This window comes from Portunus trituberculatus, chromosome 40 (genome assembly GCF_017591435.1).
Source record: "Portunus trituberculatus isolate SZX2019 chromosome 40, ASM1759143v1, whole genome shotgun sequence".
NCBI classification, from domain to species: Eukaryota; Metazoa; Arthropoda; class Malacostraca; order Decapoda; family Portunidae; genus Portunus; species Portunus trituberculatus.
The window spans coordinates 10,121,954-10,135,615 of NC_059294.1; the positions used below are offsets into that span (position 1 = coordinate 10,121,954).

The following is a 13,662-nucleotide window of genomic DNA, read 5'->3' on the forward strand; positions in this document are numbered from 1 at the left end:
TGCCACTCACCCGCCACCGCCACAAAGCCACCGCCAGACAGAGTGGACACCTTGGTGGACACTGATGAGGCGAGGCTGAAGGGGAGTTAATGATGCTTTGCCCTGTGTTGTGAAGGGCGTGTGTTGTTCCTGACACTCCCTGCTTCCCTTCACCTCCTCCGTTTGCGTCACCCATTGCCCGTCACTGCACATCACTCATTACTTGTCCTCTACCTCCTTTCTTTATTATTTTTTCCTGTACATTTACTTTCTTCTCAATTTTCTCCTTCATTTCTTTTCTATGTTATTTTCTCGCTACCTCTTTTCGTTTGCTTATATTCGCGTTCCTCCCCATCTCCTCCCTTTATTTGTGCTTGATCTCACTTATTTGTCTCTTCTTGTCTTCGTATATTCATCCTTCTCTCCACTTCCTCTCTTCATTCATCTCCTCTCTCACTTCTTCGTCATCTCTTCTCGTCTCGGTATATTCAGTATCTTCATCACTTCCTCTCTTCACTTTCTCCATTCTTCTTTACTTCCTCTGTCGTTTTGCTTTCGCCTTCCCCTTCCTCTCTCTCTCTCTCTCTCTCTCTCTCTCTCTCTCTCTCTCTCTCTCTCTCTCTCTCTCTCTCTCTCTCTCTCTCTCTCTCTCTCTCTCTCTCTCTCTCTCTCTCTCTCTCTCTCTCTCTCTTCTCTCTTTTCACTTTCTCTCCCCCTTTTTTTTTTCTTCTTTCATCTCCCGGCCTTCGCTTTCTTATCAATCTTCTTCCTTCACTTTCTACCTATTTTTATCTCTTCCGCCTCCTTGCTTTCACCTTCCTCTCCATCTCCCTTTTTTTGTCATTTTATCACCTTTTCCTTATTTTTTTTTTTTTTTCTCACTTCACTTTCACACGTCTGTCTCTTTTATCTTCTTCCTTTCTCTTTACTCTTCATCTTTTTTCCCTCCCTTCCTTCAGTGTATCTTCTTTCATCATCTTCTCTTTACCTTATCTCTTGCTTTTGCCTTTTTTCCCCATCATCATCCTTTCCTCCACTTTCTCAATCTTTCCTCTTCCCGATTCTTCCTTTCGGATCTCCCTCCCCAAATCTTCCTCAACTTCTCCTTTTTATCGTCAAATCCTCCACACTTCCAAATGTCACTGCTTTTCGTCATTCTTCCTTTATCTCCTCGCTCTTTTTCTTCCTCATCCCCTCTTCACCTGCCACTTAACCTCCCACCCTCGTCTCCCAACACCTGCCCTTCCCACCTCTCTCTCTCTCTCTCTCTTCTCTTCCCCGTTCAAAGTCGTGGGCGTTGCTCGGACATCGGTCTTCCTCTTGAGTCACCGGCAGACCAGACAGGCCACACCTCAAGTACGTGGTCTTTTTCGTGGGTCTGTATTTGGACTTGGGACATCCGGTTTACCTGTTGTTTTGCGCTGGGAAGAGACGGTGTTAGTTGTAGTTGCAGTTGCGGTGGTATGTGTGAGTTGAGGTTAATGTACGGATGAAAACAGAGTCGAGAAGAGACAAGGATGGAAATGAAAGAGTGAGGATACTGGGTTAGTGTTAGCAGTAGTCATTGTAGTTGTAACAGTAGTGGCGGATGAAATTACTGGTGAAACTGAATGAAAGAAAGGATAGAAATAAAGGAATGGAGAATAGAGTTAGTATTGTTAGTAGTTATTATGTTGTACTAGTAGTGTTGAGAATAGTGTGGTGGGTGGTGTACTATTGGGCTGGCGTTGTAGTTACGAGTGAGAACAGCGTGTAAAGAGAAGGAAAGGTATGAAAGAGAGGGTATAAAAAGGCTTGATCTGAGTTCTGGTGATGAGATAATCTGTCGTGCAACGTGACTCCTTCCCTCACTCTCAGTTTTCACTTACCAGAATCACATTGTGGTATTCACGGTCACTTCCAATCTGCTCCTCGTCTCTTTTATCACGTCACTCGTCTCTTTTTATCAGTTACGTAAGATCTCGATGGCCATTTGTATCTCGCTGCGTAAAGTCCTGTCTGGTTCCTTCACCTTTTTTTTCTTATCAAGTCAATTTGTTGCGGCGACAAGATGTAATTAATCACATGGTCGCGTCTCCTGAGCACTCCCAGGCGCCGTGTTAAGGGGCGGTCCACTTCCCTGGCGTCTCCGGGCGTGATGCAAGGCGTGCAGGGTGACTCAGCGCTCACGTCCGCCGCGCCTCGAGGGTTTTGCTGCGCTGAGTACTGGAGACCAAGTGGCTCGTAAATTCCTGAGGGTGGGAGGGAAGGAGAATAGAGACAGGCGATGAGGGAAAGGATTGTGGATTCGCAGACTCATACTCTCATGTTTACTTTTTGTTCCTATCTATGAAGTGAGGTTTTTATGTGATGTGTGACCTTCACCTCATGCCTGTGACCTTCCTTTGCAGAGTGTGTCGGCAGCATGACGCCACCGGTGCAGAAGACGACGCAGGGCAAGCAGGACGGGTCACGTCAGCAGTACTTCCGCCGCGGAGGATCACGTGTCTACTACGCCTCTGAGACAGGCTGCTGGCCTGCCAACAGCCTCCCCAAGAACTTTTGGATTCGCTCCAAATGTTTGGGGGAATCCACCGTCCCGGAGACATGTGAGGAGGCGAGCAGCTCGGGAGACGAGGTCTGCGAGGAAGAGGTGACCCCCGGTAGTTTGTTCCGAGGGTACCTGCGAGGTTCCCCATCACACCGTTCGCAAGACTCAGGTTATTCAGACTCTGGCGAGTCCACCAATGCTCACAATGACACAGATTCTCTGCCAACCACACCGCCAAACGTGAAGCATATCACTCGTGTATATTTTGGGGAGAATCCTCATTTATTTAACGATAAGATAGTTAGTGTCCCAAAGATAAAGATTATCACAACCAGTGGAGCAGTGACCTCTCCGCCCGGTGACTCCCCCACGCCAGAGGATGAGTCTCAGGACGCGCAGCCAAGGCCCCTGCACTATCGTGGCCAAGCAAGCAGCTTGGAGGAGCTGACCGAGGAGCTGGAGCACAAGAGTGTCTTGGAGGCCGCCACCAAGCGGACGGGAGCAGTGAGGAAGAGGCCCACAAATCCTGCAGCACTAGCTGTTCCCCGCAGACTGCAGAGACGCAGCAGCAGCGCCGAGAAGCTTATCACTGATGGCCAGATGGAGCAGCATCGACGTCAGACAGGAATGTCTCGTGCCCGTAGACGGTGGTCTCTGGGAGAGGCACCGGCGCCAGTCTTAACGCGCAGACAGCAGCAGTGGGCGCCCTCATATGTCACCAGCGGCACCAACACCCATGTCCCCGCCAGTCAGCTAGACCGCAAGCCCAAAGTCGAGCTAATGAGCCGGGGCGTTGACACTTCATCCTTGGAGAGTGTGGAGGACCGCCCCGCAGTGCCTCGTGTAGCGGCTGACACAGAGACCCGGGAAGGCGTGTCCCCGCCCACCACACACCCCCGCCCGGCCAGGACACACCCACACCCCACCGCAGTGGCGCGAGAGATGAGGTGAGTACTGTTTATGACGCCTTGGTGCACTCCGGGCAGCCACACCTCGGGGGAGGATATCACTGCAACTCTAAATGTCACTGGTTCCTTGACCCGCAGTGAGCTCAGAGGCTGTATCTTTTTCATCACTTTCACCATCTTCCTTTCACTTGCTTGTTAATTCTCTAGAAACAGAGCATCCAACGACCTGCTTGGATACGTGTGGGCGTTAGTGTTGAATGTGTCCGGACGCGTTGAAATGTGGTTGTTGAAATGACTTGTGATGGTGATAGTAGTGCGACGATGGTGGTGACGGTGGTGCTGATGGTAAGGCCTCTACTTTGTTATACACTGCACTCAGCCCCTCTTCAAATCCCAGCTGCTGCCACCACAACCACCACCACTACTTGGGATGTAGAACACGGGATGCGGCTTCCAGGAAAACATAAAATAAGAAGAAAAGAAGAGACGTGAGCAGGGAGGCATGAATGATAGGAGAAGGAAAGGGAGTGGCTTTGCTGTTTTATTAGAATCGTTAAGTGCAGTGATAAGGACAGACGTTAGTCAGTCAGCGTCCAGTGTGTCTGTATGACTGACTAGAACATTTGTATCCGTGTAAGCCGATACCCGTATGAATAAAACATGAGTGCCTGTACCTCCATTGCATGTAAACCCGCGAGTAGGTGTATCTATGTAGGAAGCGTTGCAGTGGCACACATCCAAAGGTACGCGAGGGAGGGACAGGTGCAAGGAAAAAAATGGAGAATGCGTAAGGCGTTCGACCCTTACACGAACTAAACCAAAGTTGGAGCTTCCTGTGAGCTCTCGTTTAAACCCTGCACCTCACCCACCACTCACACCCACTCAAACTAGCAAGACTTATCACTTCCACTGTCGCTGCCTCTCCTTAATCTTAACAAAAATGGTCTGGTGCACATTTAGAGTGTAATCTCAAAAGACTTCACTAACAACAGGGGTAATCGAGTAATTCCAGCCTTTTAACGTTTGAAGTTTGGTGTTTGTTCAGCAAAATCACTTTCTGTTACTCAAATAAAACAGGAAATGTCATGCTTTCATTATCAGACAAAGAGCTAAGCGTAGGTGTGACAAGACTCAGGAATTTCAGTACAAATGACATCACTCTTAGATCTTACTGAGGCAGCGTGTCTTTGGTGGTGTGTGTGTGTGACCTTGGTGCGTGGCGGCAGCAGTGAGGCGACAGTGTCCTCGTGTGGGGCAGCAGGTGGGCTGGCTGGTGGCTGAGTGGGTGGGTCGTGTCGTCTGGTCAGGAACCTCTACGTGCTGGTAGGATTTACGCCTCGAGGAAGCATTTGCCTTGCCCAGAGTCGTGCTGCGACCGGGCTGTGGACGCGGGGTGAGCTGCGGGACCCGGGGACTGTGTGGCTCCTTACTCTGTCCTCCGAAGAACTTGAGGTTATTGTCCTTACTGATGCTGCTGCTGTTACTACTACTACTGCTACTACTACTACTGCTACTGCTACTACTATTGCTACTGCTACTGCTACTACTACTACTATTACTACTAGTACTGCTAATGCTACTACTACTACTACTACTACTGCTACTGCTACTACTACTACTACTACTACTGTTACCGCTTCTTCTACTGCTAATGCTGCTGCTACTACTGCTACTACTACTACTACTACTACTACTACTACCACTACTGTTACTGCTCCCACTGCCAACGCTGCTGCTGCTGCTACTACTACTATTGTTACTGCTTCTCCTACTGCTAATGCTGCTGCTACTATTGCTACTACTACTACTACTACTACTACTACTACTACTACTACTACTACTACTACTACTACTACTACTACTACTTGCCATACATGTAAATATATCGTCAACAACAAAATCGTTCACCAATCTGAAGCCACGCACAATTTCCTGTTGCTGTTACATTCACTCCTATTAACGCAATTTAAGGCAAAGGGAAATGGACTTGATACAGAGGAGTGAACTTGAGGGTCGTCTTTGGTCGCTAGTATCTTAATGTAATTCAAAACACGAGCTTCCCGCACCAGTGAGTATATTGAGTCCCAGTTACTTTGTCACAGTTGGAAGGAGCAGACATCTTAACGACATCTTAACTGTCCTCCGTACGTATTTTACTTGAGATTAGTGTAGCCTATCTCAACCAGCCTTCTAAGGACCAACTGGTGTGCTGCTTCTTCTATTAACTTTAGGTCTCTCTATGTTTCTGTGGCCCCTGTTGTTAAAAGCGCCAGTGCTTCATCCGGTTTACTTTTGATAACCTCTAATGAAAGGTATCGCGATTTTCAATAATGTTTTCTGGACTCCATTAATAGTTTGCCTCGAATCCTACACCATCAGCATCCGCGGACACCAGCTAGCTATCTGTGTAGCTTTTGGAAACAGTCATCACTAGAGCTTAGCATATTTAGAGATACGGTCTAGAGTGGCACGGTTTGGGAGCCCGTTGTAGTGAGTGAGTCGTGGGCAGGGATTAGCAGCAGCGCGCCTGATGCACCGCCCCCTGCCGCCGAGAGGTCACTGCTTGCTGCTGATTGCCGATACAAGGAAGGAACAAATTGCGCGTGGGAAGAGAATGAGAGGCAGCGGGCGAGGAGGAAGTGAGGAAAAATCAATTACGTTTCCTTTTTGGTCTCCAGTGCGCTTTGGCCGTTCTTTAATTTTCATTTTGGAGTATACCATTCTTACTCTCTCTCTCTCTCTCTCTCTCTCTCTCTCTCTCTCTCTCTCTCTCTCTCTCTCTCTCTCTCGCTCATTCACTATTTCTGCCGTCGTCACTAAACTGCAAAAGCCTCGCCGTAAAATATTGTCCGTCGGGGAATTCATCAGTGGGAACAGCTCCGCCCAGCCAGCCAGCCAGCGAGCGAGGCCTGCCAGGTATAGTGTCAGGACAAGCCGCTGCCTCCAACATAATTAGAGAGCAGGAAAAGGGACGTGCTAGCCAGTCCTGCCGATGTTCAGCCATGAAGATTAATATTTCTGAAGATTCTCCTCCTCCTCCTCCTCCTCCTCCTCCTCTCCTCCTCCTCCTCCTCTTCTTTTTCTTGCTACGCCTCGACTTTTTTTGTGAGGTTGTTTTCTTTCTGCTTATTTTTTTTCTTGGTCGTTGTTGTTTGTTTCGTTCTTTGAGTCTTCTTCCACCTTTTTTTTCTTCTTATTCCTCACCATCTTTCTCTTCCTCCTCCTCCTCCTCCTCCTCCTCCTCCTCCTCCTCCTCCTCCAGTATTCTTTTCCACTCTTCCTGTAATTTTCTGTCTTTCCTATTATTCTTCAGTGTTCTTGCCTTCGTCATTTTCCTTCCTTTCCTTCTATCTTTCATTCTTTCTTTCCTTCTTTAATCATTTTTCCCTCCTACACGCACACCTTCTCTCCCTCTCTCTTTCTTTCTACACACACACACACACACACACACACATTTTTTCCTTCACCACCTCGGCCCAGTCAGTGTGTCCTCCCCATCACTTCTACAAGATATTCCTGCGAGTATTCGTTCCCAAAGAATGTAAGTACGTACGTCCACAAGTAGCATTATTTTCACCTCCTCCCCCCCAGCTCTCTCTCTCTCTCTCTCTCTCTCTCTCTCTCTCTCTCTCTCTCTCTCTCTCTCTCTCAACAACCTGAAGGAGACGCAGCGCTGGCAGGAGGATTAGCGGGCAACGAGAGCTTTTGGGTGATATTCTCTCTCTCTCTCTCTCTCTCTCTCTCTCTCTCTCTCTCTCTCTCTCTCTCTCTCTCTCTCTCTCTCTCTCTCTCTCTCTCTCTCTCTCTCTCTCTCTCTCTCTGCTTGATGTGAAGAAATAAGCCTGTTCTGTATTGTGTGCATTTTCTCTCCTCCTCCTCTTCTTTCCTCCTCCTCCTTCTCCTCCTCCTCCTCCTTCTCCTCCTCCTCCTCCTCCTCTTCATCTTTGACTCGCGAGGTGAGAGATTAGCTTGGATAATTACCACACGCGGGATTACCGTATGAAGTGAGTGGCGAGCTTAATGTTCAGTGTTGTGGCGCGCTAAGTGAGAGAGAGAGAGAGAGAGAGAGAGAGAGAGAGAGAGAGAGAGAGAGAGAGAGAGAGAAGAGAAGAGAAGAGAAGAGAAGAGAAGAGAGAGTTCTGTTCGGAATTGGGTACTGGTAGAAGCAAAAGAGAATTAACTTTATAGATATGATGAATGCAATGGAAAAAACAAAAACGTGCAGGAAGAGAAAAGAGAAAACGAAGAAGAGAAAAGAACAACAGCACACGTGAATACAAAAACAAGAATGACAAGAACAGTAACAGGAAGAATGAAAATGAAAAAAAAAAAAAAGAACAGGAGAGACAGGAAATATGTTGAATGTAAATATTAGTTTCAGTTCTTATTTTTGTGGTGGTGATGGTGGTGGTAGTGGTGATGATGGTGGTGGTGTTGGAGGCGGAAGAGGAAGTTTCATGTATAGAGATGGTCATGGTGGAGATAATTGGTATTTTCACTCCCTCACTCACAAACATTACCGGAAAAACCCTTGTACGAGTAGGAACCTGCTAGTGTCTTCTTCCTCTTCCTCCTCCTCCTCCTCCTCCTCCTCCTCCCTCTTCCTTCATCTCCTCCAGCTACTCCTCCTTCTCCTCCCTCCTCCCCCTCTTCCTTCATCTCCTCCACCCTCTCCTCCTCTATGATTATTTTTAGTCTTCTTACCTTTTTATCACTATTTCTTTTACCTCAACTTCCTTCGACTTCAGCTCCTGCAGAACAAGGAAATAATGCGATGCTTAATATTAAGGTAAAAAAAACTAAAACAATAGAAAAAACATCATCATCGTCATTTTCTTCCAACGCGAAACTTGAATGCTAGAGTCCATCGTAGCATCTTACCTTTTGTCCTTCACGAGACGGCTCTTCATCTATAAGTATATAAAAACGAAGTGGTTATAATGCTGTGATGAATGACTAGATGGTGTCGACAGCTTTGGGTAAGAGAGAGAGAGAGAGAGAGAGAAGATAGGAGTGAACAGGGAAGTAGGAGGGAGATTTTAAGAGATGAAGGGGAGGTGATGATAGTCGGAAAGGAGATAGAAGGGAGGTGAGAATGATTAGAGAGAAAGAAGAAAGGGAGGAAGGGAAGAATGGGAGGTGAGGGTGGTCAGGAAGGCAGGGGTGGGTGTGCTGGAGGTTAAGGGAGGCGTGGGGGGACGGTATTGAGGGGTAACCTTGAGGCGTGGGGGTCATTCATTCATCTTTTGGCATCTCTGGTGACCTCACGACGCCGACACTTGACCTCCTCTGGGACTTGCACCTCCTGTCTGCTGCTTGGCGTGGTGTGTTCTTCCTCCTCCTCCTCCTCTTCCTCCTTCTTCTTCTTTCCATCATCTTCCTCTTGTGATAATAATGAAGACGAGAAACTAAAGACATTACTATATAAAGTGTTTTTTTTTTCTTCCTCTCCCTTTTATTCTTTTCTCTATTTTCTTTTTGCTTTTGGTTTAGATATATGACCGTTACAAACTTTCTCTCTCTCTCTCTCTCTCTCTCTCTCTCTCTCTCTCTCTCTCTCTCTCTCTCTCTCTCTCTCTCTCTCTCTCTCTCTCTCTCTATCCAGGAAGATGAATGACGGCGGTGCAAGGATAAGAATCACATTACGTTGCATTCCTCTCACATTACCTCCGCATTGCTGGTGCTGCGTGTGCCTGACCTCTGCTGCTGCCTTCCTGCCTGTTTAGCCTTAGTGATGCTGCGTCGCTTCCACTCTCAAGCTCACACTCACCTGCTAGACTGTCATGGTTAACGAAATTTACTTAACCCCTTTAATACCATACCACGTTTTCATATTGATTCTGCTTACTATCTAGTGATTTTATAGAGCTTCAGAAACTTATGTGGGGATTGAAATAGTGAAGACTGTGGCCATTAATCTTCTGACCTCCATAGATCCTTCTCAATGCAAATCATCTAATTGTACCCAAAAATCATGGTAGAAATGCATCTCAGTATTGAAGGGCTTTAAAGGAAAAACAAAGCGCTAAAGTTTTTGGATGTTTTAATGCAGTAGTTATTGTATGTAATTTAACTGGAATCGATGAACAGAGGAGGCATAGGACGTGAAAAAAGCTTAAATGCTGTATTTCAACCCCTTCAGTACCATGATCGTTTCCATATTCACTCTGTGATTTTATACAGCTTCAGAAACTTATGTTGGGAGTCAAAATGATGAAGACTGGCCATTAATTAATCTTCTGACCTCCGTAGACATTTCCTAATGTCTATAAGATAGTACTCAAGGATTAAAATATGACCATGTATGTGTAGGATGTGTGACAGTACTCCAGTTATTGTAGGTTTGTAGAAGTGACTACGTCCCCTTTGGACCCTTTCACTGCACTAGAAACAATGTATTAAATCTTTCTATGTCTAAGAAAAAAAGAGGATGGAAAATTATGATAGTATAGCACAACTTTTAGAGATATGAAGCAAGAAATGTCCCAGAATGCTTAGTAACTGAGAAAAAGAGCCAAATAGCAGTGAAAGTGCTAATACATCAACTATATGTAACATGCCGTGCCTGGCCTTATAAAGCAGAGGAAAGAATAGGACACGGGAAGAGTTTAAATTTTGCATTACTTAACACATTTGTAACCTATTTAATCAACACAGTGCAGATGGAAAAAGTCATCAGCTTGAATTTTACATCTTTAATCACACTAACTACTGCATATAATCTATCTATACTCAAGTACAGTGGACGTCATAGAAGAGAGAGAGAGAGAGAGAGAGAGAGAGAGAGAGAGAGAGAGAGAGAGAGAGAGAGAGAGAGAGAGAGAGAGAGAGAGAGAGAGAAAAGCCTATATATAGCATCTCTTAGCCTGAACTGATCAATATAACGAAAAACTCTGCATTTCACCATTGATGTATAGAATAATTTTTATGCATGTCACTACTCTTTAGCTTCACCATCACCACCATCACAGCCACCACTCAAACCTCCATCACCACCAGAGCCCCTATCATCACCATCTCCTGCAGTGAATAATAAAGTGATCAGCACCTTTGTATCTTGCACCGTCAGGGATCCAGCACCTCTCCACACCCTCTTCCACCTACAACATTGAGGGGGGAGGTCCTTGGGAGGGTATCGGAGGGGGTGGGGTCTTCAGAGGTAGGGGGGAGAAATGACGGGAGAGTCCTGATGAGGGTGGGAGAAGGTGAGCAGAGGAGAGGGTCTTTTCTATAAGGGGTGGAGGGATAAGGCTGCATGCTGGGTGATCTTCCCCTCTCCCTTCCCTCCCCTGCTGCCTTTAGTTCGCCACACCCACAAAAACCAGTGGGTGTCTCCTACTGTAGGTAATTGAGCCGACCTGCAGTCTCGTGATGTAATGTGGTGAAACATCGTGGTGGCTGGCTTCATTTCTTGGTGATGGTGGTGGTTGTGGTGGTGGTGGTGTTAGTGTATATCATTGGAGACTAACAAAGAAACATCAACTTTTATATTATGAAGTGTGTTGTTACCTGTCATCTCTACCAATTAAAAAGACAGGAAAGTACCAGCAGGTAAAAAAAATATAATAGATATATTCCAGTTTTAATGCTTCAGGAAAATTAAATAAACAAAACACTCACAAAAAATATATAAGATAAAAATGAAAATTAATAAATGCATAAACCTACGAAATTTGAGAATCCTGCAGACTTGTTTTTATGAAGGAAAATTCTGCTCCTGAAGAAGAGAGAGAGAGAGAGAGAGAGAGAGAGAGAGAGAGAGAGAGAGAGAGAGAGAGAGAGAGAGAGAGAGAGTAGGGGGAGCAGAATTTCCAGTCCCAGAGTTCAGTATTGTACGTGCTTGTAAACAGATTCATAGCGAGATAACAGATAAATGAACACCAAATCAGGCACACTTGATGAGACGGAAAATTAGACCAGATAAACATATACAAGAATAAAATCAACATGTATATGCTCACTAACCACCAGCACAACCACCACCATCACCACCACCACCACCACCACTCTGATCCACCTACTCCACTAATACTAACCACCTGTTTCTCGACCTTACACATCAAGCCAACCAGTCCTTTGCTACCACTACTACCACACCCAGCCACTCACTCATCCACCCACACTACCACTCCACCCTCCCCCAACCACACAAATATTCATCTGCTCTTCCACCTCACGAATCCACAAGGCACAAAATAGAGCGATACATTAATGAACAATATTGAAGAGCAGGAAGACGAAGGCAGGAACGCGAATGAGACTATAACCCGTTCCTCTCTCATAATCCACCGCTCCATATGATACCAGGATGATCCACGAGGTGCTCTACTTACACTCCACTCGGCCTTTGATTTATCCGCCGGCGGTAATTGGCTACTGACGGAGGGGCATCGATTAGCGGTGATTGTGGCCCATCCATCCTGCGGCACCGCCCTCCTCGCCGTCATTAGTGGATGATGCGCACCGCCATCCGTCTCTTCTTAATTGTCGGAGAGTTGAAAGCAAGAAGTGCAAATGAAATCACCGAACGCCGCGGGAGAGTGATGGTCTGTGTGTGTGTGTGTGTGTGTGTGTGTGTGTGTGTGTGTGTGTGTGCGCGTTTAGGGGTTGATTTAAGGGTGTTGGTGGGTAAATGGGTTGCTAGATGGGTGAGTAAGGTTGGTGGGTGACTAGTGGGTGATTGGATGGGTGAATGAGTAGAGGTGAGCGTCTGGGTCGATGGAGAAGTGGGCAGATGTGAGGGTGATTGAGTGTGTAGGTGAATGAGTGAATGGATGGGTTAATAGATGAGGTGATGTGTGAGTGACATGTAGATACATCGATAGGTTGACGTGTGTGTGTGTGTGTGTGTGTGTGTGTGTGTGTGTGTGTGTGTGTGTGTGTGTGTGTGTGTGTGGGTTGGCGGTTGGTTCCTGGTCATGCAACAAGAGATAATGCGGTGCGGGGAGCGAAACCTGTCACTTTTTGCGCGTGTAATTCATCCTGTCTTGAATTAAACTCCTAAATTACTTTCGCTTTCCTACCTAGAAGCTGTGCAGTAATATGGCGTTCAGTGTGCGTGTAGTAATGTTCCCTTGGCTCTTATATATGGATAGGTTTCTTAATTAACACATTTAAAGTAAGTGTTTTTATAAAGACTAATTTTAACCGGAGCGGAAATATTGTCTTTTAACGGTGAAGTGCTTTTCTTTTTTTCCTTTGTCTTTTTAGTGGAGTTATGTCTCTTGTTCCTCTTTTGGTAGTGTCAGTTTGTGCAATTGCAAGGGAGAGACAGAATCAATATTGTACTCTTTATTATTCTATATTTTCTTTCTTTCTCTTTATTTTTTTCCAGCAGTCTCCCGTCTCCACCTGAACCTGTTTGACCATTTGCTGTGTCTTTTTTTTTCTGTTTCCCATGAGTGAGGACGGCGCTTACACACACACACACACACACACACACACACACACACACACACACAGATGGGGTCGGGTAGGCGCTCCGAGACTCATCTCCCGTTACCTGCGCGTCGCCCGATAATTATTACGAAGCATTGAGTCTGCTCGGTGTGGTCGGGTCGGGCGGCGAGCAACACGACCACCACCACCACCACCACCACCCTAGTAGTAAATGCCCTCTCAATCACACATTTCCCCTCCTCTATACTACTTAAAGTCCCTCGTATTTATTTTCATCTTTTCCCCTGCCGTGCTAAACTTAACCTTACTCACTGGTACGAGAAGAGAGAGTGCCTTCTGCTGCGTGTCCTTTGTATATGAACCACGCAGGCGAGTTTGTTCCGCCACGCTAATGGGTGATAATGGAAGTGTTGTTTTTGTTGTCTTCCTTCTGCTTGCTTATCTCTGTGTCACGTGCGCCGCTCATCGTTGGTGCTGTTGGGTAATCGTGCGTCTGATGTGAGAGAGAGTTATCGAGGGAAATAAGAGAGTTGGTGGTGAGGAGTCGTGATGCTGCTCTGCTGGAGGTGGTGAAGAAGGAGGAGGTAGGAGGAAGGAAAGATGAGGAAGAGGGAGAAAAGGAGGAGGAGGGTGTTCAGGAAGAGAGATGGTGGTGATAGTCTTCTGTTGATGATAGTGTAAAGAAGACAGGTTGTATAATGTGAGTGGCCTGGTTTCTTGTCTCACCTGTTTCCTTTACGTGCGTGCCTCTCATCTCACTCACCACATCCTCACCACACTATTCCTCACTATTCGTCTCTCTACCTCACCATTCCACAATAGAAAAATAAAGACTTTAACTATTTC

General features: G+C 46.3%; 1 protein-coding gene across 2 annotated transcripts in view; it reads left to right on the plus strand.

The window, feature by feature from the left end:
- LOC123516017 (protein inscuteable homolog) overlaps nucleotides 1-13,662 on the plus strand; it is a 185,211-nt gene that overhangs the window by 155,482 nt on the left and 16,067 nt on the right. For both annotated transcript variants that reach the window (XM_045275017.1, XM_045275016.1), the window contains one exon: nucleotides 2,370-3,456. In XM_045275017.1, coding sequence (XP_045130952.1) covers nucleotides 2,384-3,456 — 1,073 coding nt within the window. In that variant the 5' untranslated portion in view covers nucleotides 2,370-2,383. The remainder of the gene's footprint in view (nucleotides 1-2,369; nucleotides 3,457-13,662) is intronic.